The sequence below is a fragment of the Arxiozyma heterogenica genome, assembly GCF_036370985.1.
Source record: "Arxiozyma heterogenica strain weizmannii chromosome Unknown scaffold_22, whole genome shotgun sequence".
Classification (NCBI taxonomy): domain Eukaryota; kingdom Fungi; phylum Ascomycota; class Saccharomycetes; order Saccharomycetales; family Saccharomycetaceae; genus Arxiozyma; species Arxiozyma heterogenica.
The window spans coordinates 217,600-243,787 of NW_027042675.1; the positions used below are offsets into that span (position 1 = coordinate 217,600).

A 26,188-nucleotide genomic window follows, 5' to 3' on the forward strand; every position below is an offset into this window, starting at 1 on the left:
GCTTGGAGGGTATTTGTTGATTCAAAATGTTATAGATACAGATATTGAAGGAATAATGCAACGAGTTAAGATATGTGTAACGATATATTGGATACATACACATGTCAACTTGAATGGTGTCTATCAACGATCGATCCTTTTCTTTGGTTCCTATGTTTAGGCCTCTTTGCTTTGAAGATAACGAAGATCCTTTCCCTTCGTCAAAAAGATCGAGACCCACAATCTCGAAGAAAGGGGACAGAGGAAAAAGGAGGAGGAGAGGGAAAAAGAAGCACGTGACAACAGTAGAGGACAGGAAGAAAAAAGAAAAAAATTTCATTTTTGTTTTTTTTTTTTTGGATTCGAGGGGGTTTTTTTTCGGGGATTTAATGAAAATAATCCTAATTCACATGCTTTTAACCCTCATGTTGCTAAACCCTAAAAAACCCTGAGATACCCTAAGAGATTTCCATTAGCAGTGGTTGTTGCTTATTATGTTTCTTATTGTTGGTTGTAGGTAACATAGTAGTAGTTCTTAAATGTTTTTTAGATATTCTATGGTATTTTGTAATACAATTATATTTGGTACTTTGATACTCAAATGTATTTGAACTTTGGTATAGGCTATTGTTGGTCTATACGTCTATCAATGGCGTGTATATGTGTATATATAAATATATAAATATATTATATCATGTCTGTTTTAAAGAAGAGAATTACGCTACTGTTTCAAACCCCAGAGGACATCGTGGAGGGTTTAACGAGAAATGATGCTCAGTTGATTATAAAAAACCAAAATAAAGTCTTCATTCAAACTAGATGGACAATAATAAACAATAACATAGAAGAAAACAATTCGAATCACTTGGTTCGTATCACTTGGAAGGATAAAGGATCGTTCATAGATACCCATGATGATGACGATCATAACGCCACCGAACCATTTCACAATCAATTAGATTCAATCATTAACACTGGCTTTAATGTCTATGTAAATAATTCCAATATAACATCTCTAAGTGATTATCCATTAATAAAAACGCCCAAATATAACCTTTTACATTCTAATACTCCTTTATATGACTTATTTCCAAACATATTATCTGATACTGAATTAAATTTAATTGATCCAAACGATTTTACTTTAAAGACCCAATTCGATATCTTAAAGAATTCTAACATGACAGAAATTAATAAATACGAGGTATTAGAGCCAAATGATCTTTTGATTATTCAACAAAATAATAATAATAATAGTAGTAGTAGTAGTAGTAGTAGTGACAATAATAATACTACTACAATATCCAATTTGGAGGTTGGTTTATTTTATATCGATTCTTTTGATGACATCGACACTAATATATCTGGGTTAAGGTGTCTTTGGAATCAAACTGATAAGATTCAAACATGTTTGAAAACTTCTCTTTTCTATAAACCATTCATAACTAAACAATACAAGAATCCCTTTTTACAAGTACAATTGGAAGAACCAATCGGTTTACATCCAAAAATTCTAATAGATTTATCCAATTATCATCAAGTACAGACAAATTGTCAATATTATTTATTCTCTCAATTACCTTTAGAATTATTTATAGATAAATTTCAATCTGATCCAATCTTTGTATTTGGTGAAGACGATTTGGAATTACCTGAATATAAATTAGTTCAAAGATCATGGGGTTCAGAATTTCTCTACCAATTAGAACCTGGGCAAGTCAATGAACTTATTTTACATTCAAGATATCTAAATATTACTACTCCATACCCTTCTACTTTTAATGCTACATTTGATCCAATCGTGTTTAAGGCTTGTGATAAAAACGCTTTAGATATTGTTAAAAATCCTTTTTATTCTAAATCTTTGGGATTAGAATCCTTTTTTACAGATGATACCAAATTCGATTTACTCTATTCAACAACATTAAACGTGCCGATTCCAAGACCTGGGTATACTGATTTTAATAAGATTCAGTTGTTGACTGGATTGACTTTATTGTTTTCAATCATTTACTTAACTTGGAAAGTTATCCCTAAAAAGATACCAACTAAAAAATATAAACATGAATGAACAATATATATGTGTGCATGTTTATATAGACACGTGGATATAGGATAAAGTTGAGATAAATTTGTTTTAATTAAAATTTGATTTTGTTTATCTCTCCCACTTAAAATTTTGTATACTTTAAAAGTCAATATAACTGTATATAATGTACAACGGTCGATTCCCTAAATTTATATATATATATGGATATGTAGATATGGATATGGATATGGAAAACAACGATAGAATAATGATTTTTTTAATAATATGCTATTTTAATTTTGGTATATATTAATTTATTTTTTCTTTTTGTGATGTTTTTTAGCAATACGTCTTAATGCTCTTTGTTCATTCTTCAACACACCATCAACCATCTTATATTTGCCTTTAACACCTTTAGGCCTACCAGATAGACCTTTGAATTTACCTGTAGCATACACCAATGTAACTTTCTGCGTGTTCCTTTGCTTTTTGGATACTTTGCGCATCAATTTAGCAATTTCATCTGCCTTATCCTTTTCAGATTTATCTGAATCATCGTTAATTAAACCAGCTTTCTTTTTAATTCTTTCTAAACGAGCCACTGCACGCATCTTCTTTCTGGCTTTAGCTTCGGCCACTTTCTTAATTGGACGAGCATTTAATGCTTTCATCTTTTCTTTTAATGCCAATACAGCCTCTTTAGTAATTGGTCTATTAATTTTAGAGTGTTGTTTTTCATCTTCAATGAACCATGCAGGTAAATTTTCAGTGTCACGGAATGTGTATCTATTAAAACCTTCATCTATTAAATCGTGTTTAGTCTTTTGTCCAGATGCTAGCTGATGTGCCAAAGTCATAGCCTCTGCAGTAGCAATATCTAAGTCTCTTGCATGTTTAGCTTTAGATGATAATTTTAATTCTTCTTCAGACTCATAATCAGAGTCAATATCTCCATAATCAGAGTCTTCATTAGCTACAATTTCAAAATCAGAATTGTCAGATGAATCATTGCTTTCACCTGATAATTTACCCTCATCACTATTCTTGTTATTTGTCACCGTAGAATTATTATCAGCTTTCATTTGATCGTAAGTTCTCTTCATATTGATCTTTGATGTATCACCAACAGATTCTGAGGATATACCTTCTTCTCTTGGAATGGCTAGGTCTGCAGTAACACCATCAAAAATAGGATCATTGAAAAGCATACGAGCCTTTTGACTCAATTTATGGTCACCAGACTTACCCTTTAGTCTACTTATTAAATTATTAATTGCTTCATCGTCATCTGAATCAGATAATTCAGTATCGTCATCATCATTTATATAATCGTTTTGTTGTTCATTAGTTGTGTCCTCATTCTTTGTTTCATCAGTAAAGCCTGTCCATTCGTCGTCATCGTCACCCCCACGAGCCATTTTAGCTCTGTAATTAGCATTTCTTTCGGCTTTTCTAGCCTTGTAATTTTCATACATGGAATCTAATTGAGCTTCTAAGTTATCAGTTTCAACATACTTATCATATTCATAGACTTCTGTATCATCTATATGAATATCATTATCATTAGCTAATTCACCTTCGGTGAAAACCATTCTCTTTTTACCTTTAGCCAATTCATTTAATATACCAGTCTTCTCAGCGGATTTTAAGTTGAATAAAGAATCTTTACCAACATTAGCAGCTTCAATACCAATATCTCTAGGTGTTAACATGTTCATCTGCATTCTAATTATTTCCTTCTGTTTGCTTTCATTTTTCTTTCTCTTCTCACGTTTTAATTGTAGACGTTTTTTCTCCTGTAATTCTTGTAATTCTTTTTCAATTTGCTCTTCTTCAGTCAAAGGAGTTTCCATTATTGCCTCCTTTTCTTCTTCTTTATCTAAACCTAAAAGATCTCTAGCATTTTTACGCCATCTTAATATCATTTTAAAATCTTTTTTACCCAAGACTTTCAAATCTTCAATACAAGCTAACAATTCTTTATTGGTTTGTTTCATCTTTTTGATAATTTTCCATTCATGGTCATCATTTATTATATCAAATTTATTCATGTAACCAAGCATATTAATTGGATCGTCTGTTTTAATAAAATCCATGATTGGAGTAGTATGATATAATAAATTATCACCCTCTTCATAACCTTCTCTCTTTCTAGTTTTCTTTTCGGGATTATAGATTTTAGCCTGCATATTCTGTGGACCATCTGGTAATTCTTCAAAGACTTCCTTTGGATCTAGTAATCTTGGGTCAATTTTTTTAGGAGCCTTAAAACCTTTACACACGACAAAAATTTCTGCAGACACATTTCTTGATGCTGGAGGTTTTGTGGCTTCTACCTTGTCAAAGAATTGTTGAAACACCCAAATTAATTTATTATAATCCTTCGACCTGAAAACTTTAGTCACAAAAGTACCATTAACTACCAAATTTTCAACGGCTAATTTTAGAGCTTGTAAAGTCAGTTGAGATTGAGTGAAAGCATCTTGAACCCAACCTAAACCCACATTAGGAGCACCATCATGCAAGACAGTATCTGCCTTCCATGTTTTCATATAACCCCTTAATTTAGATCTACAATCCTCAGTAGTAATATCACTTTGGAAAGTAATGACATTTGGCATAGGTTTCATAGGAACAATGTCTACACCAATAATTAAGGAATTTACAGGACATAATTTTGTTGCAACTTGACACCAAGAACCTGGCGCAGCACATAAATCAATAACCACTTTTGATTTTTCTAAGAAATGGCCAAATTTCTCATTGATTTGAATAATCTTGAAAGAAGAACGGGCACGATAACCTTTCTCTTTGGCTAAATAATAGTATCTATCTAAACGACCTTTACTATTTTTTTTTTGAGTCTTACCCATTTGGAACTTCTTTTTGGTTGTTGTTGAATCTTTAGGTTAATTTTGTTTAAAAGCTGATCACCATGATATAAAATAATATTATTTTAGTGTTTTGTTTTTATAGTTCCTTAATGAATATATATATTTTTTATGAAATTTTGAGATGCTCATCGCAATATTAGAAATTTTATTCTGGAGAAAAATTGACTATAGGAAGGTTACCCGCATATCTACGAGAATCTCATATTGTTTTTATCAATCTTTGTTAATGTAGTTAATTTTTTCCGTCATATTTCGAAATTCTTAATCTGTGTTTCGTGTAAAAGTATATATTTTTCGAGATAATATAAGTTCATCTTATATACAAAATGAGATGCAGGAAGTGCTAGGAAAAAAATTCAAGATAAGTAATGTTCAACTGTAGATACCTGAGTTTGTATGTATTTAATTATTCTGGCTTTTAAAATGTTATTAGGGAAATTATATCAAAAATATTAATCTATGATATTAGTCAAAGCTTATTTCAACAAATATTTGATAGAAAGGAAATCTTAACGCTACCATTTTTAAGATCATCGAATGATTGGAAGAAAGTAGCTGGTGACTTATAGAAGGTGGATAGGTTTTGTGTAATATATTATTTGTTTTTGTAGAAGATATAAAGAAGTTGATAAATGGGATTGCATTTTTTTAGTTAACATTTTGGGAATATATAAAAAGTATAAAAACTTTTTGATTCATAATGAGTTGAATTATCATATTTTATTGTATTTTTGAGAGTGGTTTGAACACTGTCAAAAATGTGGAGGGTTTTATTTTTTTGTTGAGAATTAGCACTTGCATATCTTGGATAAAGTGAGTGCATTCTTAGTTATATTCTATAATTCTTACGTAGTTAATAGTATCAAAAACTAGACTAAAGTTTTTTCCTGAGTATTTTTTTTACACAAGATAGAAATAATAATCAAAAGTAGTAGATAAAATAAAATAAAATAATAGAAGGAAACTTTTAGCTCTATATATGTTAATATTAAGTATTTTATTTCTATGAATAGTAAAAAATTTATCAGATAATTTTATCAAGGTTTTATGATCTGTATAGAATAAATATCCAATATTTTACTTTTTTAATATTTATTGAAATTTCATTGTTCTATCTATTTTATTCTAGTATGCCTTATTTTAGTAATTTTTGTTTGAAATAATATCTTTTTTTTTTTTGATATTTTACATTTATTTCAATTTTTTCCAAATCGAACCTTTCTTAAGAAATAGAACTTATTATAAAATAATAAACAAATCTTTTAACCTAAAAAAATAGAAATCTGTATATGACTATAAAATACATCCAAATATACTACTCAAATGTATTTTCAAAAAATTCAAATTCCTTTTTGTCTAAATATTTCTTAATGAAACCTTAATAATAATATTATATATGAAAAAAAAGAAAAAATTCTTTCTTAACTGTCACTATTACTTAGTAAGTATGGTTTTTATAAACTGTAAATATGATTCAACATATTATTATTTTTTTAACTAACTTCAATCAGGAGTTTTTATTCAAAATGAATTAACATGAAATTATCAGGTTGAAGATCACCTTATAAATGGAAATACAAATTTACCAAGCATAATATCATTTTACCCTCAACATAAATAAAAACACAATATACTTCCTTTAAACATAAACACCAATGAAAACAAAAATTTTATTCTATAAAAAGAAAAGTTATTCCGTTAATCTACAGTTGATTGCTTATACCCTGTCATTTATGATGTAATTAGTGGGAAAAACATTTTGACATACTTTATATTTAAGGTTACATTATGTTCCAGTTACAATAACATCTGCTGGATTGATATATTACCGATTTGAGTAACATGTAAATATATCAAAGAAGAAAAATGTTTGTTTTGCACATTCAACGTTATGGAGATAAGATCAAACAGAATCAAAATAAATTAATATATTATGAAAAATTGCCAAAAGGTAAACATATATAAGTAGACAACTTTACTTATTAATTTTCCAATCTGGATGAATAATATATATACATCGTATCTTTATGTTTCTTGTATATTTATATAATTATTAATTCCCAATCAAGAGATTGAGGGAAAATTACACTACATATCAATATAATAATAATACACAATAATAACATATTGTATGATCACCGACGCTAAGAACATGTATACTAATATTATTCAGCCAGAGGAACATCAGAACAGGATTAAAGTATAAAATATTTATTAAAGATAAATTGTTTGGGGAACTGGGGTTTTTTAACGATATTTATTTAGTTTATAAATATTTAGTAATTTCTCTGAATGAAGGATTTTTTTATACGTCAGATTTGCCTTGTACTAGGTCATAATGTCATGAGCCATATTGGCTATATTCAATATTATTTATTATAAAATAGTCATTCTAATATGCATTGATTAAAAGGAATCCGCTTTAATCTTTTTCTAGTAGATAAACAAAATATGAAGATATACAACATAGATAAAATGATATACTGCAACTTCTTTATCCAGATTAGAAATATATAAGTAAAGTTGCTTCTTCAAATGTTCTATAATCTCAATAAATTATATTGTGTAGAATATCTTGTCTACTATGAATTGTATATTACGCATACTTCTAATTAGCCGAATAAATTATTTATATAAGACGTATGTCTTATTAAGAGTACAAACTAATATGGACTAAAAAAATATTTTTACAAGCAAATAGTTCGTAGCAAATAATTTGTTTATTTTACATTACAAATAAAATTGTTCTATTTTTCCAATTATAATAACTGGAAAATGTTTTCCCATTTTGCATTGAATAATAATAAATATTCTTCAAATTATGAAAGAATAAACATGAAAATATTCGTGCTTTCTCAGAATAATATTTACTGAAAATTTTTTAAAAATCCTCAATTTTCAAAGAAGAATAACAATTTCTTTTTTGGGAGAACCAAATACAGATGTTTCAATAAAATAGCACAAATCACTATTGTATATATAAATCAACAATGTTAATTTTTAATACATTTCGTTGCATATGACATTATTTCCAAATTAAGATATTTACATGGTTTGCAACATTTATTTAAAAAAAAAATAGTGAAACCAATTAATGAGGTTTTTTTATTAAAAAAAAACTAGACACTATTATTTTCAACTTAAGAAGAAGTAAAATTTTGTATTGTTTTATTAATTTCAATCAACAAAATATTCTTACTCTATATATACTTAAAAAAATAAAAGATGAATGGTTACACAGTCAACTAAAATTTTTTTGTCTTTTGAATCTTTAAATTTTTTTTAGATATTAAGCTATGAAAAAAGTTTTGATTTTACGGCAAATTCGTTTATTTTGTTTATTTTGTTTATTTTGTTTATTTTGTTTATTTTGTTTATTTTGTTTATTTTGTTTATTTTGTTTATTTTGTTTATTTTTGCATCTCCTGTTATTTATTCTTCTTGATTTCTCTCCAGTCCTTTGATTATTCTGTTTATACAACCCAATGCACTTACTTCACCAAATTTATATAATTCCTAATATTAGACATTTCCAATGAGTATTAATGTAATTGTAAGTTTACTTATATTAACTTTGCGTTCCTACTTCCAGTTATGCAGATATATATTAGCCTATTTGACGATGATAAAATTATATTGATAATATTTTTCTTTTTTTAGCAATATTTACTGTTTATGCTACTAAATATTGCCATTTCCCCACTAAGATAGGAACTTTAAATGATACTTACTCTCTTAATGTTCATTTATCAATATTTAGTCAGTAATTTCAATATTAATTTTCGTAGAAAAGAATAAGTTATCTATTTTAGAGGATATTATTTAGACACAGGACTTTTTGGTCTAAGGATCTCAATCTCATTTTTTAATGGGACATTATAACCAATCTTTGCAATATCACTTTTGTATTTCTTAGGCCTGAAATTATTCATCAAAATATCTGGACTCATAATCACCCAACCAGGTCTCAACCTAACTGGAGTCTCAAACCCAGTCCTAGCTGGTATAATATGCAGTCTTCTAGTGGCAGTTGAAAAATTTTCTGCAATTTTATATAGATGGGAGGGCACTGCGCTATTACATGTCTCTTTAGTCTCAATAGTTAAATCGGTATCAACATTACAATGGATTAAATGTCCATCAGTAGAACGTCTAACAGTACCAGTGATACACATCCAGCAGTGCCATTGCATCTTTTCTAGGACTGATGAATCATCAACATCTAGTCCTGGGTAAAATGGAGAATTTTTATCAATGGGAACAAATATTAATTCTTCACTCCGTCTAAATTTTTTAGCCCAAATTTCGTTATTTAAAAGTTTACTTAACTCGTTTATCTTATGAACACTTGCCCAAATAAATAAAAAACCTGGTTTTGATATGAGTTTATCCAAAGGCAACTGAGTCAGCAGAGGATAAATAAGTTGATTATCAGTAAGACATCCAATCATCACTACATCAAATGATAGTTTATCATTCTGTATCCATTTATTTAATGTTGGAATCATTTCATCTATATCAACTTTACAACCATATGGCTTTGTTGCATAGTTAGCAATTTGTCTAGATTTTTCTTTAAACAATTTTTGTAGCTTTGGATAGCCTTCAACTGTATTTTCTATATTAGTCACATGTTTCTGTGGATATGAATTTGAATGAATATAATTGTTTGAATAATCATTATTATATAAAACTTTCATTGGCCTAAAATCAACATGTCTTAATGATCTTATGGAATCTTCAGACTTTCTTTGAACAGATGGCATTTCTATTTGAGACATTTTATTGGTAGAGCAGAGTGTCAATATTTATATATTAAAGTGTTTAGATAACCTATGGGATGGTTTTTTGTATACTATTAATTATTGATGTAACTTTAGAATACTATAAAAAAACCAATCTACAATGAAAAGAAATATTCTTGCACAAATAACTGTATTATTATATATTTCTTTGTCTAATTGAACCTGGCTCCATTTATTGATTTATTTTGAACCAAAACTGTATTGTATCACATAATATTGTAGCACATTTCACAATCTGATCTTACCTTCTTGTTTCTGATAGCTTTTCCCAGTTTTGTTTCAGATCTTGACATGATATCTTTTGGCTCTACCATATTCTTATTTTTTTTTTTACAGAATTGAGGAAAATTTGTTTCAGCGCGTTTCACTGTGGTAACTTCATTTCCAAAATTATAATAAGTGGGTCCAGCAGACAAAAATAGTAAGATCCAATGAAAAACTGCTATAAAACAGAAATACCTCCCACTATATGACTATATCCTGCTGAGAAAAGAAGCCTATGTATATAAATAACATATTCTGTTATAAATAAATATTATTTAGTACTCTTTTTCTTGATTTATCCATTTATATACTTACAAATCGCTTTATAATCTAACAGCAACACCTGAATCAATGCCAGAATTCGACTATGAAAACCACCCGAAATGATGCGACTGCTTAATACGGTTCTAATAAAAGAAAAAATCCACCAATTCTGTAAATTCTATGGTATTCAAACCTAAAATACCCATGTATTTATTAAAAAAAAAGATCAAATATAAAAAAAAAACATTGTGTATTTATAAACCTCCCAGATAGAAAGAATAAAAAGAACATGCCTTTTTACCTAAAATAAAAACTTAAAAATTGAAATAAAAATCTATTAATAAAGAATATAACACGAAGTCCGATATCAAAATACGCTATTACGCCTATTCATGAAAATACCTACCATCCTCTAGTTCTTTGATAGCCTCTTCAACCACCTCATCATCATCATCATCTTCCATGACCTCAATTGCACTATATTTTATCATATCCCAACGTTTCCAAAACACTATTGAGTCATCAAGTTGCATCGAATCATATACCTGTTCCAAATCATTTTTGGCTTTACTCAATCTTAACTTCAATGATTCTAATCTAACTGAATCTGGTAATTTAGACACAGTACGATATTCAGAACCTGAATCTGTCTCATATTCAGTGACTTCTGTTTTATACCCATCCTCATCCTCCTCATTCCTTATACTAGCATTAGATTTATATTGTCCTTGTTGCCCATCTGCTATATTCATCTTGTGATCAAAAATCTGATCATCTTCTTGTTCATCATCGGAATACTGTATGGATTTATTACAGTAAATTCTTGTTTGTTTGTTTGTAATTCTAGTATTTGATACAACAGGATGTGTCTGTTTTTTTACTATATTCCAACTATCATACATATCAACTTCAGCAGATGATGTAGTGTCACAATAGCGTGCCCAAACTTCATCTATGGCTTGAACAATATAATCAAAACATCTTTCTCTTGCAATAAGATCCGCCTTTGGTAGATGATTTTTCTTGCTCATATTGATGTTGCTGATATCATTGACATATGATTCCAAATCATCATTATTCACAATAAGAGAATTTATTGATTGGCTGTTTCCATGATCATGGTTATTACAAATGCTATTTTTACTATTATTACAAGGGTATGAAAAGGAACTAGGTCTATTCATGATTAAATTTCTTTTACCTGAATTGAAATGAAAGTAATTATTATTTTTATAAGCAGAAGCAATATCAAAATCATCACTATTGTAGTTAACAGTATCATCAAAGTCACTGTCATTAGCCTTGTGTGTATTTAACTTCCCATCATCAGCACACCTGTTTAAATATAGTAAAGATGTCGAAGATAAAAGAGAGGAAGGAGACAAAGATGAAGTTGAAGATAAAGTGCGTCTCTTTGATATTTTAAAGGAATTAGAAATACCAGGTGATGAAGAATGCTTTATAAATCGTGGAATATTATTATTAGTGGAATATTGACAATTATTTGGATGATCACTACAGGTATCACTATTTCCGGATAAGGAAAGACAATTAGAATATGGCCTTTTTGAAGTGGACATTACCATTTTTTTTTATTTTTGTTTTTTCAAAGTACGATATCAGATAAATCAAAATTAAACAAAAAATGAAATAAAAAAAATAATGAGGATATTATATTTTATCTATTAGTTCTATTTTTTTTTGTACAAAGTAAAATGGAATACCTAAATATTCTTTTTAAATGAAGATACAAAAAATCTAAAAAAAAAAAAGCACTATTTTTTGGAATTATTAAGAGCAGCTCAATGAAGGCGTCCAAATAAATAAACAAAAAAACAAAATAATAAAATATAAATAGGAGGAATGAAAAATCCAATCAAACTAGGTTTATTAAAGTAATGAAATAAAACTTTAATGTTATAATATAACTAGACTACGAATAATGTTTTGCAGTTTTTAGTGTAAATTGTTTGATGTGACAGCACGGTTTTATAGTGTTTTAACCAAAGAAAAGAGATCAATATACCAATGGTAGAAATGTGTTAACGATTAAGGGAAAAAAGTAAAAAGAAAAGGAAAGAATGTTCTGCACCCTATAACTAATGCTAGAACCTTACTAACAATAAACACTGCAAATTGGAAAGCCCTATAAAACAAAATAGAAAAAAAGAAAGCAAAGAAACTCAACAAAGAAACCAAACCAAGAGAGTGCAAGTTGGAAAAAGAAAAAGAAAAGTAAGTTAAAGCTGAAGAAAACAACCAAAGTCAGCTGCAAAGTGGTGTAAAAAATGAAGGAGTTGACAACTCCTTAATGTAATTGATAAAAATTCCAAATTCACAGCGCGGAAAACTTGCACGCAATTGGTCAGAAGTCACGTGACTAACGGGTAACCCCCTCAGACCAAAAAATTCAAAAGAGGAATATTGCATTTTTCCACCGTAGGAAATGACCAAAAAATCCTCCCTCGACCACAACCAGGGAAGTCCTACCATATAAACTATATAATTTTACATACTACTAAATCCATAGCCAAGAAAAATTATCTGTTTATGGCACCTGTCACTATGACCAGACGTTGCTTTCAATGTATATAACCAATAATTTGCCTAGTTTGTTTATTCCATCCTTCTCTTTGCCAATACTATCGCTATCTTCCAACGAAACGCCACTTATATCGTGGAAACGGAAGAACCAGCACACAATTTTAGCTATCGTATTTTTTTTAAAAAAAAAGAAGTGAAAATTTCATAAGCCCTAATCCACATATACAGCAGTTCCAGAAATTTAATGTAAAAAAAAACTAACATAAAGAGAATTTGTCAAACCCTAATATTGAATAATATCCCACTCAAATGAATCTAGCTATCTCATTTTAAACAACAATGGTATAGCTATTGAGATGTTTAGTAAACAAAAATAGTATACTCACTATTGACCACTGTAAACAGATCCATATTCAAACAATGGAACAGCATTATTCAACAGACTTTCCCAGTTAACCAACTACTTGTCAGAGTAAACAAAAAACCAACCAGGAAAAGAAAAATACAAGTGAATAAAGAAATGGCACTTTCTAACAATTTAGCAAAATCATCAACGGACTTCATAAAATTTTAAATTGGGTAACAATCACAATAACAATAAAAACCAATATAAATAAAACATCATTTGTAACCAATAGATAAATTTCCTACTTCTCTCTTAACTTTTTTAATTAATTTAAAATGCATGTCATGAAGAAAAATAAAGAGATATATCTACTGAAACCTCTCATTAATACTTTCTGTAGGAAAAATAAATATAAAAAGCAAACAAATACTGATACCATTTAAACCACACAAAAGTGGTCGTGGTTTTGTGCAATAATACATGTAGTTATCAAATCATTACATTAGAAACTTATACGCTTTCTATCACTCCTAAACACCTTCACTGACTATCCTATATGATCATTACTGTAATTTGCTTGACAAATGCATAGAGCTTACATCCTCTATTCCGTATTTCCAAATAGTGAATTAATCATATCTCTACTTTCATACTAAAAAAAATTCCTTAGTAACCAAAATGAAACCAAATATATAACTAACAGCGATACCCATAGCGTTGATGGAAGGAAAGTCTTATGTCCTGCTATGACTAACGGAAGTAACATATCGTCTTAGATTCAAAATTTCGTAGTACATTGTAAGTTAGTCTCCTTTTAACTGTAAAAAGTAAGGGGCCATTATCTTTTCCAATTCCTCTTCCAACTTTACTTGTTTATTGATTTGTGTATTCTTAAAGAAACTAAAAAACAGTCCCGGATCGGAGATAAATAAATATTGTTGATGACTCTCTCTCTATTTTTTGCCATTTCTGTCTTTTTTCTTTTTTGTCTGGTTTTTTTTTTGTTCATTTCTTCAATTATCATTGATGACTTACCGGAAACGGCAAAAGCAACAATTACTATTATTACTATGATCAATACGATTCAATTGATAAAATAAAATGATTAAAAGGAAAACATATTAATAGTAGCGAGTAGAAATACAGACTAGATACTGTACACCATTACACATACATATATAAAACTTCCACTATTGAGGCCAATTTATGTTAGTTACACCTAACCTAAGATAAAATAAAATTAAAAGAAGAAGAGTAGTTTAGAATATTAGAATGATTGAATATTCTGATGATATAGAATATATTATAACAGAGCCAGAAGCTTTTGATTCCACCAAAACTCATTCGATCGAGAATGTCTTAGTAAATAGTATTAATACTATTTCAAATATTTTTGACTATTTATACTTTTTTAGAAGTATTGGGTTGATAAAGGACACAAATTTTCTTTATAGGAATTTAAATAAGGGTCATTGGGGGTCCAAATTTTGGTCCTTATCATTAGTATTCGCAATTAAGAAGTCTATAAATAATTGCTGGAAATTATTTAAATATAAAGTCAAATTGAATTTTTATATTCAAAATTTCGACTCCATCAAAAATCAGTCAGCTTCACCTGTAAATGGAATAATTCTAAATAAACTGAAACTAAAATTAAACAAAATAAATTCTTTACTCTTTGAACATATGTTTGAAATTTTACAAAACTTATTTTACTTCATAATATCAATACTCGACATTTTGAAAAATGTAACTGCCTTCAATATACCAAAAGATAAATGGGAGCATTTTAGACATCTGGTGGAAACTGTATCAAACTTACTCACGATATTCAGATTCTCCGTCAATAGTTATAATGTTTTAAAAATAATTCATTAATATTGTATTAATAGAGACAATATATATACATATGCACACACATTTATATATTTTTATGTGATATCATATACCAATACACTAATTTTGTAAACCTAGTTCCTTCAAGAAAGCATCCTTAGATGGCTCTCTACCTAGAAATTCTTTTAAATTAGCATCAATTTCGTATAATCCACCATTACCAAGTACAATATCTCTGTATTTAATACCAACTGAACTATCTAATGGATTTGGAGAAAATTTGGTATGATACATATCTGCTGCAAACACTTCAGCCCACATGTAACCATAATACCCAGCTGAGTAAGAATCTGACATAATGTGACCAAAGGAATCATATCCTTTGCTATAGACACCACCATTTTCAACAAGACAGATCTCTTCGCGAGATTCATTCCATAACTTTAACAAATCAAGAGATTCAATATCACTTGTGGTATGGACTTTCATGTCAAAGAGACCGAAATGTAATTGCCTTAAGGCAAATAAGGCACCATTGACATGTTTAGTAGTAATCAATGAATCTAATAAATCTTTGCTAATTTTTTCACCTGTCTCGTAATGCTTAGATAAATCATAAAGACAATTCTTATCCCATGTATAAAACTCCAACATTTGAGATGGGGCTTCAACAAAATCCCACGGTGTTGCGCTTGGTCCGTTAAATCTACCAATCTTATTCCTACCAACCAAATCATGAATACCATGCCCTAATTCATGGAAGAAAGTAGTAACCTCATTGTGTTTTAACAATGCCGGTTTTGTGGCCGTTGATTTTGAGAAATTACATACCAACGCAGTGATTGGATAAAATTTAACACCATCTTCGAAATTGTAGAATGCTGAGGATATACCGAAGTTGGCCGCATGTCCATACTTACCATCACGTGGATGTAAATCAAAATAAATCCAACCGATAAATTCTGGTCTGTTTGGATCATCTACTTTCCAAACAGCCAATTGCTTAACATCTTCATGCCAGACTCTTTTCTTAGATTCTGAAATTTCTTCAATAAATTTCAATTTAAAAACAGTCTCATAAATCTTTAACATACCCTTAATAGTAGAATCTACAGGATAAAATTCAGCAATCTTTTCTAAATCAACATTGTAGTTATCCTTTAGGTATTTATTGTCATAGTAACGATGATCCCAGACATAATAATGTCCATCAAAGGGAATACCTATTTCTTCACATTCGCGTTCCTTCAAAGCTTTCAAAATCTCAATTTCTTTCTTTGCTAGAGGTTTCAACCTATCTTTCAAATCAGTCAAAAATTCGAGCACAGTTTCTTGATTTTTAGCCATCTTAATATCCAAATTATAATTGGCATAAGAGGAATAACCGAGCAATGAAGCCAGTTGATTTCTTAATTTCAATGTTTCAATAAACAATTTTTCATTTTCTGGAACCTTATTTTGATCGCCGTTGAATGCAATTTCTCTTGTCTTTGGATTCTTAGCTGTCTTCAAGACAGGAAAGATATCAGGGTATTTGAAAGTCACTTTATATTTTAAGATGCCATCTTTTTCAACTTTTTCGAACTGTTCCAAGACCGAATCAGAGACACCATCCAATTCCTCTTTAGTAAACAATAAAAACTCTTGTTGTTCCCCAAGATTCTTTGAAAACTCCAAAGATTTAGACCCGATCTGAATCTTGATATCCTTAACCTTATCTCTTATTTCCTCTGGCAAATTCAACCCGGAACGAATGTAATCCTTATGACATTTCTCAACAAATCTATATAGTTCATACTGGCCTCTATCTCTTATATATTGCTCTTTATCGTCTTTAATCTGTTGCCAGATCTTGTCGAATTGTTTGAATATTTTGTATCTTAGAGAAATTTCGATCTCGAATTTTTGTAACAATTCGGTAGCTTCGTTAGACGCGTCCCTAATCGACTTGTTTGAGGAGACATGTTGTAGGAAACATAGCTGGTTGATTAAAGGGGTCACTTTATTTTCTTGGATCATGAAAGGTTTAACAAAATTTTCGAATGTTGGATCTTCGATCGATTCCAATTGGTCATAGAGTTTAGTGGTATTGTCAATAACACAATTGGCATCGAATATAATTCTTTCAGGGGTCCAGTTCCATGAAGGTGGTATACTGGGTGCGATAAAATCGTTTTGCATTGTGGATTTATTCTTAGTAATAGTAGAATACTGTTTATATACAATGAGAGAACCCTTTCTTGAACAGTTAAGTTTATCTAAGGAAACTTTATAAAATTTAGATAAAGGAAAAGTGTGATTTGAAATTGATGTCTTGATAGTAGAAGCGATAGCAGTAGTAGCAGTACTTGTTGCAAAATTACGTGTTATTATAAATGGTACACTTTTTTTTAAAAACATTCAATTATTAACAATAAAGTATGTTTGTATATTGTTTGTGCCCCACGGTTAATAAATAAAAGCAACCAATATTACAAACCTATGAAAAAGAGTACCCGGTGTCTTTCGTTTTATATGTTATCTTATCTTATTTTATCTTGTCTTTACTTACTTTTGTCGAGTAATTAATTATCATTTTATCTATTGTTAACTTGGAACAATCTGCTCTTTTTTAAATGTCGAAAATAAAAAAAAAAAAACAGAACGACAACAACAATAATAATATATTGCTACAAATGGCCAAGTATCAAAATGAATGTTATGAAGTTATATGGTAGAATTAATAAGTAATCTTATAAGTTCCAAAGTAAGAACAAGAAGAAGATCAAGAAGTATTACGGCTACTGTGATTTACTGCCACATACATGATTGTACATACCCTATTGTTGCAGATTAATTAGCACAAAATGTGAAGTTAAGTATGCTACTAATTCCGTTTCTCTAACAGTAAATACTACGACATCTTCTACAACTTACTTCTATATATCTGAAGATAATGCCATATACATGTATACCCGATTGTCTCAACCTGTCACTAAGACAAAAGTAATCCACAGTCATGATACATACGTCCATCTCCTTGAACTGAACCACTACCTACATGCATTGTCCTTGCAATAACATAATACAACATTTACATTGCATAACTTAACACAACACGACCAGTCAACAAACCTACATTGGCAACATCCCATCTCATTCTTGGAATTTTACAGATTAGTCAACAGTTTTTTCTCTTCTTTCTTTCCTGGCAGATTCCCCACAGCCTGGGAAACCGCACAAAATAAACCAATCAAAAATCACCACACGCCATCTGCCATTGTTTTAGAACAAAGCTAGAAAAATAACAAAAACCAAAACTGAAAACAAAACAAAACAAAACAAATCAAAAAAGACAAAATCCGGGAAAAAGTTAACTCTTGAATTTTTGTATGTAAAGTTTAAGTAATAGAACCTGCCCCAGACCCTCGATAACTCCCGGACCCTTTGTGCTTCCCCCTCTCTCCTTTCTTCCAGGCCAATTTCTCTTTTTTGGTTTAGTTGTCTTCTGCAAACTTCGTATACTTTTATTCAATAGAGTTAAAGAAGGGGATGACTTGGCAATGTTAGAGGACTGATAGAACTGCTAAGTGAGCTGTTGCTTATAGAGTCCGGGCTACTGAGATAATAGTGTCGTTTTTGCTAACAAAAAAAATAAAAAAAGAAAAAAAAAAAGTCAATCTAAACTCTGGTTTGAATCAGCAACATAAAGACCATCAGTTTATTATTCTAGAATAAACAAACCATAGGCTTAAAAAAGAATATACATATATACATATACATATAAATATACGTATTTAATAAAAATGTCAGAAGAGAGTGAACCTGTTCAAATTACTAAGGAATGCCATAAAAATTGTCATATGACTCAACAATTGACTAAAACTATCGATAGATCCCTATTAAATGATAAGTGGGATATTGTACTTTCTAACATGCTAGTTAAGATTGGAATGGGCTTCGGTGTTGGCGTTATAACATCTGTGCTATTTTTTAAGAAAAGAACTTTCCCTGTTTGGCTCGGCATCGGCTTTGGTTTAGGTAGAGGCTATTCCGAAGGTGATGCTATTTTTAGGTCTACTGCTGGACTTAGAGCTGTTAAAGTATAATGCCATTTTACCACTGCTACTACTACTACTACTAAATAATAATAATAATAATAATAACAATAATAATAATAATAACAATAATAATAATAACGATAACAGTATTCATCATCACGATGACTATTGCACTACACTACACATATGTACATATACTATAACAAACAAACAAACAAACAAACAACTGAATAAACAACTGAATAAACTTTCAATATAAACAAGTAAAAATTATATATATATATAATATTCTTCTCCTCCTTTTTTTTACATTAAATAAAAATAACAGTAATAATATTAAAATTTGAAAACAAATAAACAAACCTATATTTCCAATTATTATAACGCCATATACAAATACAGACATATATATATACATATATGTGTATACATTCCTTATTATTTAACCAACAAACCCAAGTAAATTTGAAAAATATAACAAAAAAAAAATTTCTATTACTATTATTATTATTAATGCAAAATATTACAATGAAAATCCAGATATCATTTCAATTTGTTTTGAAATACTATTCTCTGCCTCTTTTTTTTCTTTCTCTATTCTTTCCTGTATTATTTTATCTTTCTTTTGATCATGGATCAACCTTTTTGTATGCAATGCTTTGATCTTCATATTTTTCGAATTATCTTGTGAATTTCTACTATTGCTATTATTATGATCAGATATAACTTTCTCAAGTATGGCTCCATCAATTTCCTTCATATCTATAAGTTTATTCATTTGTTCAACTTTAAACTTATTTTTCTTCCTATCTGAATATAATATCACATTTTTATTATTCTTGGTTTTTTTATTATTCTTTCTATTCTTTCTTTTATCCGTTACTATGTTTGACCTACCCATTCTTACTCAAATATAATATTTAACAAACACACCAACACATACAGACACAGACACACACTTTTATATATATAAACAAGTGATTCTGTTGTCTATATTAAAATGACTTTTCACCTTTTCTTAGGTCTAAAATATCGAATAATTAATCAATTAACAAATTATTGAAACCTAATTAACTCGAAAGCCAACATCATATCCGTGTACATTACAAACCTATCCATCCTCTTTGCATTTTTCTTTTGTCTGCCATCAGTTTTCTAGCTCGTCTTATCTTCACGCTACTTTTTTTTGAAATTTTCATGAGAAATTTTTTATCTAGAACAAAACAGAAATGAGAAATCAGGGAAGAAAAATTTTCATTTTTTTTCTGTGCGAAAAAGAAAAAGAGAGAGAGAAAGGAATAAAGAAAGAGAAACAGTGATGAGCTTTGAAGTTTGCTTATTCACCATGTTTAACTTTTAGCTGTGTCTAAGTAACGCGACTGTTATATATTAGTAGGGTCTCGAAACACCAGTTTCATTTGTCCACATTTTGCTCCTATTGCACATACACATAAACATATACATATATATACATATATATACATATATACATAATTGATCCATACGCACAGCTAGGATAGGTACATAAGTAATGGTTTCCACTTATAATAAGGATAAGCCTTGGGATACACCAGATATAGATAAATGGAAAATTGAGGAATTCAAACCAGAAGATAATGCATCTGGTTTACCATTTGCTGAAGAATCCAGTTTCATGACTCTATTTCCAAAATACAGAGAAAGCTATTTGAAATCAGTTTGGAGCGATGTTACAAAAGCACTCGATTCTCATTACATAACATGTATATTAGATTTGGTGGAAGGTTCCATGACTGTTAAAACTACAAGAAAGACTTATGACCCTGCTATCATCTTGAAAGCCCGTGACTTGATCAAACTTTTGGCTCGTTCTGTTCCATTTCCACAAGCTGTTAAGATACTTCAAGATGATGTGGCTTGTGATGTCATAAAGATCGGTAATTTTGTCACCAATAAGGAAAGATTTGTTAAGAGAAGACAACGTCTTGTTGGTCCAAATGGTAACACACTTAAAGCTTTAGAATTATTAACCAAGTGCTATATTTTAGTTCAAGGTAATACTGTGAGTGCAATGGGTCCATATAAAGGTTTAAAGGAAGTCCGTCGTGTGGTTGAAGACTGTATGAAAAATATCCATCCAATCTATCATATTAAAGAATTGATGATTAAAAGAGAGCTATCTAAAAAACCCGAACTGGCTAATGAGGACTGGTCCAGGTTCTTGCCAATGTTCAAGAAAAGAAATGTTGCACGTAAGAAACCAAAGAAGATAAAGACTGAAAAGAAGGTCTACACTCCATTCCCACCTGCTCAATTACCGAGAAAGGTCGATTTGGAAATTGAAAGTGGTGAATATTTCTTAAGCAAAAGAGAAAAGGAGATGAAGAAATTGGAAGAACGTAAAGAAAGACAAGCTGAAAAGCAAATCGAAAAAGAGAAAGACAGAGCAAAAGATTTTGTGGCTCCAAAGGAAAAAGATTACACTGGATCTTTAACAAAATCTAAAAAGAATAAGAAAAGAAATGCAGATGCAGAAGAAGACTCGAAAGATGAAAAGAAAAGCTCAAAGAAACATAAAAAAATATGAGAAGAAACATATTTACACATATTTACTGACACTGTACAATAGTAAATGACAAAGGGAGGAAGAGGGGAGGAATTATAGGCATACCCATACATCCATCCCCACACATATATTTATCTTTATATTGTATATAGGTATGGAATCTATAAATTAAATATCACATAGTTGCACATCCATCTTTGTTGATATAGCCTGCACAAAGACAATGCATTTTACCTCATTTTATTCTTGTTCCAAGTATGTGTGTTTCACACCAAATAAAATTGGTACTTTCTTTCAAAACACGTAAACTATTTTTAAAAAAAAAAAATTCATAAAGACGCGAAAATAAATTAAAAATATTATATGAAACTACAAGGACTTTTACCCAACTTAAAATAGCTCGATACAACTCTTTTCATCAGGAAGGATTGAAACTACAAAGACAACGAAGAATATATTCTCAATACACTCTACATCATATGATAATAACGTGCAAATATTAAAGATAAACAAAACAACAAAGGACCATTATATTGTAATAAGTCATTAAATTTGAATCATGGATATACTTTTCAAGGAATTAGGATCAATAAAGACTAAAAAAAGAACAACTTATAAAAAAAAAACAGAACCTAATGAGGATGAAGAACAGGAACTTCCATCTGTTGATAACCTGGATAATGGATTTTTATTTCATAATTCAACGTTAGAGAAAGTTAAGAAAAGACTAGCTAATGACAGTAATGAAGCTTCTTCCATTAGTATAGAAACCAATAAGGAATCTCCTATATCAGAAAATGATATAAATAGTAGCAAATATCCTGTAATATCAGAAGATATTCAATTATCTCAAACTCAGTTGTTAAAAAGTATGTACGGTGGTGAAGACTTAGAATCAATTGAAAAGAAACAACAAGAAGAAAGAAGAAAAAAAGAGGTCAAAGAATTTAACAAAAAGAAAAGAGAAGCTAAACGTAGACAACGTGAGGAGGCTAAAAGAGAACAAGAATTATTTAATGCCACTCAAATTATTTATCAAAAATACGATCTTAGGTCCAAAAACAGGTATAGACATCATAATAGAACTATTGACACATCGCGTAGTATTGAAGAAACATTCCAAGAGCTAGAAAAGGAGGCACACAAAGCAGAAATTAGATACGCTAGTACAAGTAAAACTAGTGATCATGTTGATGATGATGAAAAGAATGATGAGATTCCATTATCCCAAACTGAGATACCTTTATTCCAAGAAAAGCAAAAGTTTGTTCAAAAGTCACATGAGGCAGGTCTAGAGAGCTCCTTAAGTGTATCCCATATACAAAATCAAAACCTCTCCAAACCTCTAACACAAGCTACCCAAATAAATGGCGGTGACCATGAAACAAAACAATTTTCAATTGATGACTCTACTAAGCATATAACTAAAAATATTCAGCAATCTTCTGTTCACAATGAGTTTTATCCATCAAAGACCCAAATAATACCAAATGAAGACTTACAGTATGATATACCAAGTAGTTTGAAGGTCAATGAGAGTAATTCGATAGTACCTTTAGAAACTGATACGGAAACACAAGTATTTGACCCAATAAATAAAAAAATACAAAAAATATCCACTATAGAGGACACATCAGTATCTGAAGATAAACATAATGGTCTCCCAAACATGAGTAGCAATCCTACACAGTCTATCCCACTTTTTAGCTTTACTCAAAGAATAATACCCTCTGAAGCTATACAAGAACCGAATCATTCTTATGACAGTTCAACTCAAATTATAAGTAACCCTAGAGAAGCTAACCTTTTAGAGAATAACCAACAAAAGCAATATATGGAAGAAAATGATGACGAAACTACTCAGCCGACACAAGTAATTACCACTCAAACAACTCAAAATATCAATATTATAGAATTCACACAACCTACACAAGAAATCTCCCATACAGAAGCAACCCAAATTACTCAAGTGACTCACTCTTTTCCGAATAGAGATACTCCGAATGAAGTAACACTCACACTAGCTGATACAGTTGTATCTAACATGAATATAACAGCAACAATTGCAGATGATGCCACCAAAAACCTTAAAATACATGAGATTCAAAGACAGTTAGAAAAAGAAGAAGAAGAAGAATTCAATAAAAAAAATAGCGAATATAGAAAGATTGTACCAACTGTTAGTAGAAAGCTAAACTTTACAAAAGATTCATTTTTAGCAAATTTTGACAGTGATTCCTCAGAATCAGAAACTGAAGAACAAACGTTGAAGGACAAATCTTTGAATAGCACGTCTTTGTTAAACTCAGATGTTAAAAATAGTGACATAAGTAGCAGGAACGAATTTAATAAAAAATTAAGTGGTTTAGTAATCTATACAACAAATCTAAAAACTCAGATGGATGCTAAAAATAAAATAAATTTGGATTCAGATGGAGATTCAGATGAAGATTTGGATAGAGATTTCAATGGAGTTATTTCAAATAATGCAAAGGCAACTATTTTAAATATCAGAGCAAGATTATCTAAGACCAAAAAAAAGAACCCAGAGGTGAATAATAAAAATAACTTGGATAATCTTTTGGAGAATTTAAGAAAGAAAAGTAGGCAACAAATTTTAGATTATCAATCTGAACTAATGGAGAATAAAGGTCTAACAAAAATGGACTTAGAGAAAGAAAAAGAAGTTGTTGAAAATTTGTTAGAACAAGAAATTCTTAGAAATCAAAAAATAAGACAAAGAGAGAAGGAAAGGGAAAAGCAAAAACAACAAACTGAGAATATAGATTTGAATTTTGATCATAGTGCTAATGAATTAGAAGAGTCTGATTTTTTGGATGAAGATGATGATTATGATGCAAATAAAACTGGAAATTCTAATTCCGAAGGCGAACCAAATCGTCATGATGAGAATGATCTAGATAATGAAAAAATTGAAGCTCAAAAGATAGATGATAATAATAAAGAAGAAAAAGAAGACGAGGAGGAGGAAGAAGAAGAAGAAAATTTTCAATTACTTAAATCCAAAAAATCCAAACACATACATGTCTCTGCAGATTCAGAATCGGATCATAATTCTGAGGTCGAAATAACAGAAGTTCCAACCACAAACAAACCAACACAAAATGTGGATATCAAAGACCGTCCCAACGCAATTTTCTTAGGTCATTATGGGGATAACCTTGATAATATTACCTCAGATATTGACAGCCAAGATAATCCAACTAAGAAGAGTGAAAACGAGATTACTGAACTAAACGAGGAAACCCATGAGGATAGAATAAAAACAATGATTGAGGAACATAAACATCAACAAAGATTAAAAGAGAAAAAATTAAAAGCAAGAAAAAAAGAACTTGAAAGTTTTGCCAATTTAGTGGAAGAGGAGGCTGAAGAATCCGAAGATGAATGGCATGGTATTGGTGGTATTGATGGAGAAGACTCTGATGAATACGACTCTGAAATTGAAAAAATGATTGACGATTATTCAAAAACAGATATGAATATTGACGACATTCGAAAAACTTTATTAGAAGAAAACAGAAATATGGATATAAAAATGATTAATAAAATTCTTTATGATATCAAGAATGGTAATCTCAGGAAAAGAGGAAGATCTGCTTTAGATTTGGAAATAAGTGATGATGAAGATGATGAATTACGTAATTACCGTTTAAAAAGAAGAGAATTAATGAAACAAAGGTTGTTAGATTTAGGTGATAACCAAAAATTAGTGGAAAATCCAAAGGCTAAAGCCTTCTTTGATAGTTTAGTAGAAGATATTATCGAAATAAAAAACCCATTTAGCCATGTTGAAGAATTTGACCAAACAATGCAATCATCCACCTCATCATCGGAAGACGATGATGATGTATCTGTGAACCAAGTTTCTATGGAAAAGAAAGCTATAATTAGTCATGAATCCCAGAATAAAAAACTTGTTCTTTCAGAGGCTTTCGTTCAAAAAAGCCTTTCATTTCTTAACAGTAATAAAGATTTAGATGAATATGAAAGAAACAAGGAATTGGCACGTTTACAACACGGAGAAGATGTGGAAGATCTATTTACTTTAAAACAAAACAGCTCAATTAAATCTTTTAGATCTTTAACAAGCATTCAAAAGGCAATCACTTTGGATGATGATAACGACGAGACAGATATAGGTATATTTAAATCATCAAGACCTCCATCAATTATCCAATCTTTCAACATCAAGGCAGATATTAATGATAAATTCAAGGAAGGTAGTAAAACAGTCAAGATATCAAAATCCTATAAAACAGTTGGTGGCTCCAAAGCATCCATTACCTACATGGGAAAAGCTCGAAAATTAGTGGCACCCAAAACAAACTCTAAAAACAATCCACTACAACGTCTTCGCAAGAATAATTCCAATTCAAGAATCAGTAAGCTTTTCAATAATGAAATGAGCAATTTTGGAAATTAATAGTTTTCCTTCATATACTATACTATAGCATATACATATTTGCATACATAAACACCTATATAACTGGTAAATATATCAACGCATCAATTCTACATAATATCATTATTATCAATAGCGTAAGTACCCCTCTAGCCATGTACACACAGCTAAAACGTTTTCCTCTTTCTTGCTGCCAATTATATGTACCACTATCAC

General features: G+C 29.9%; 10 protein-coding genes across 10 annotated transcripts; 5 read left to right on the forward strand and 5 right to left on the reverse strand.

Annotated features, from left to right (window-relative positions):
* Positions 1 to 673: 673 nt before the first annotated feature.
* Positions 674 to 2,050, forward strand: PBN1 (Pbn1p; the record flags this gene model as incomplete). The annotated part of the gene is made up of 1 exon (XM_064859379.1): positions 674 to 2,050. The coding sequence occupies one exon, from the start codon at positions 674 to 676 to the stop codon at positions 2,048 to 2,050; it is 1,377 nt and encodes a 458-aa protein (XP_064713849.1).
* A 272-nt stretch (positions 2,051 to 2,322) lies between these two features.
* On the reverse strand, positions 2,323 to 4,881 carry SPB1 (27S pre-rRNA (guanosine2922-2'-O)-methyltransferase; the record flags this gene model as incomplete). The annotated part of the gene is made up of 1 exon (XM_064859380.1): positions 2,323 to 4,881. One exon carries the CDS (start codon positions 4,879 to 4,881, stop codon positions 2,323 to 2,325), a length of 2,559 nt encoding a protein of 852 aa, XP_064713850.1.
* Positions 4,882 to 8,720: 3,839 nt separating this feature from the next.
* KAR4 (Kar4p) lies at positions 8,721 to 9,683 on the reverse strand (the record flags this gene model as incomplete). The annotated part of the gene is made up of 1 exon (XM_064859381.1): positions 8,721 to 9,683. The coding sequence occupies one exon, from the start codon at positions 9,681 to 9,683 to the stop codon at positions 8,721 to 8,723; it is 963 nt and encodes a 320-aa protein (XP_064713851.1).
* A 938-nt stretch (positions 9,684 to 10,621) lies between these two features.
* PWA37_002829 (uncharacterized protein) lies at positions 10,622 to 11,821 on the reverse strand (the record flags this gene model as incomplete). The annotated part of the gene is made up of 1 exon (XM_064859382.1): positions 10,622 to 11,821. The coding sequence occupies one exon, from the start codon at positions 11,819 to 11,821 to the stop codon at positions 10,622 to 10,624; it is 1,200 nt and encodes a 399-aa protein (XP_064713852.1).
* A 2,576-nt stretch (positions 11,822 to 14,397) lies between these two features.
* PWA37_002830 (uncharacterized protein) lies at positions 14,398 to 15,003 on the forward strand (the record flags this gene model as incomplete). The annotated part of the gene is made up of 1 exon (XM_064859383.1): positions 14,398 to 15,003. The coding sequence occupies one exon, from the start codon at positions 14,398 to 14,400 to the stop codon at positions 15,001 to 15,003; it is 606 nt and encodes a 201-aa protein (XP_064713853.1).
* A 78-nt stretch (positions 15,004 to 15,081) lies between these two features.
* On the reverse strand, positions 15,082 to 17,361 carry PRD1 (metalloendopeptidase; the record flags this gene model as incomplete). Its single annotated transcript, XM_064859384.1, has 1 exon — positions 15,082 to 17,361. The coding sequence occupies one exon, from the start codon at positions 17,359 to 17,361 to the stop codon at positions 15,082 to 15,084; it is 2,280 nt and encodes a 759-aa protein (XP_064713854.1).
* Positions 17,362 to 18,746: 1,385 nt separating this feature from the next.
* Positions 18,747 to 19,049, forward strand: MIC10 (Mic10p; the record flags this gene model as incomplete). The annotated part of the gene is made up of 1 exon (XM_064859385.1): positions 18,747 to 19,049. One exon carries the CDS (start codon positions 18,747 to 18,749, stop codon positions 19,047 to 19,049), a length of 303 nt encoding a protein of 100 aa, XP_064713855.1.
* A 475-nt stretch (positions 19,050 to 19,524) lies between these two features.
* On the reverse strand, positions 19,525 to 19,902 carry ADF1 (Adf1p; the record flags this gene model as incomplete). The annotated part of the gene is made up of 1 exon (XM_064859386.1): positions 19,525 to 19,902. The coding sequence occupies one exon, from the start codon at positions 19,900 to 19,902 to the stop codon at positions 19,525 to 19,527; it is 378 nt and encodes a 125-aa protein (XP_064713856.1).
* A 630-nt stretch (positions 19,903 to 20,532) lies between these two features.
* KRR1 (ribosome biosynthesis protein KRR1) lies at positions 20,533 to 21,567 on the forward strand (the record flags this gene model as incomplete). The annotated part of the gene is made up of 1 exon (XM_064859387.1): positions 20,533 to 21,567. The coding sequence occupies one exon, from the start codon at positions 20,533 to 20,535 to the stop codon at positions 21,565 to 21,567; it is 1,035 nt and encodes a 344-aa protein (XP_064713857.1).
* Positions 21,568 to 22,105: 538 nt separating this feature from the next.
* Positions 22,106 to 25,993, forward strand: MRC1 (chromatin-modulating protein MRC1; the record flags this gene model as incomplete). The annotated part of the gene is made up of 1 exon (XM_064859388.1): positions 22,106 to 25,993. The coding sequence occupies one exon, from the start codon at positions 22,106 to 22,108 to the stop codon at positions 25,991 to 25,993; it is 3,888 nt and encodes a 1,295-aa protein (XP_064713858.1).
* Between the last annotated feature and the right edge of the window lie 195 nt (positions 25,994 to 26,188).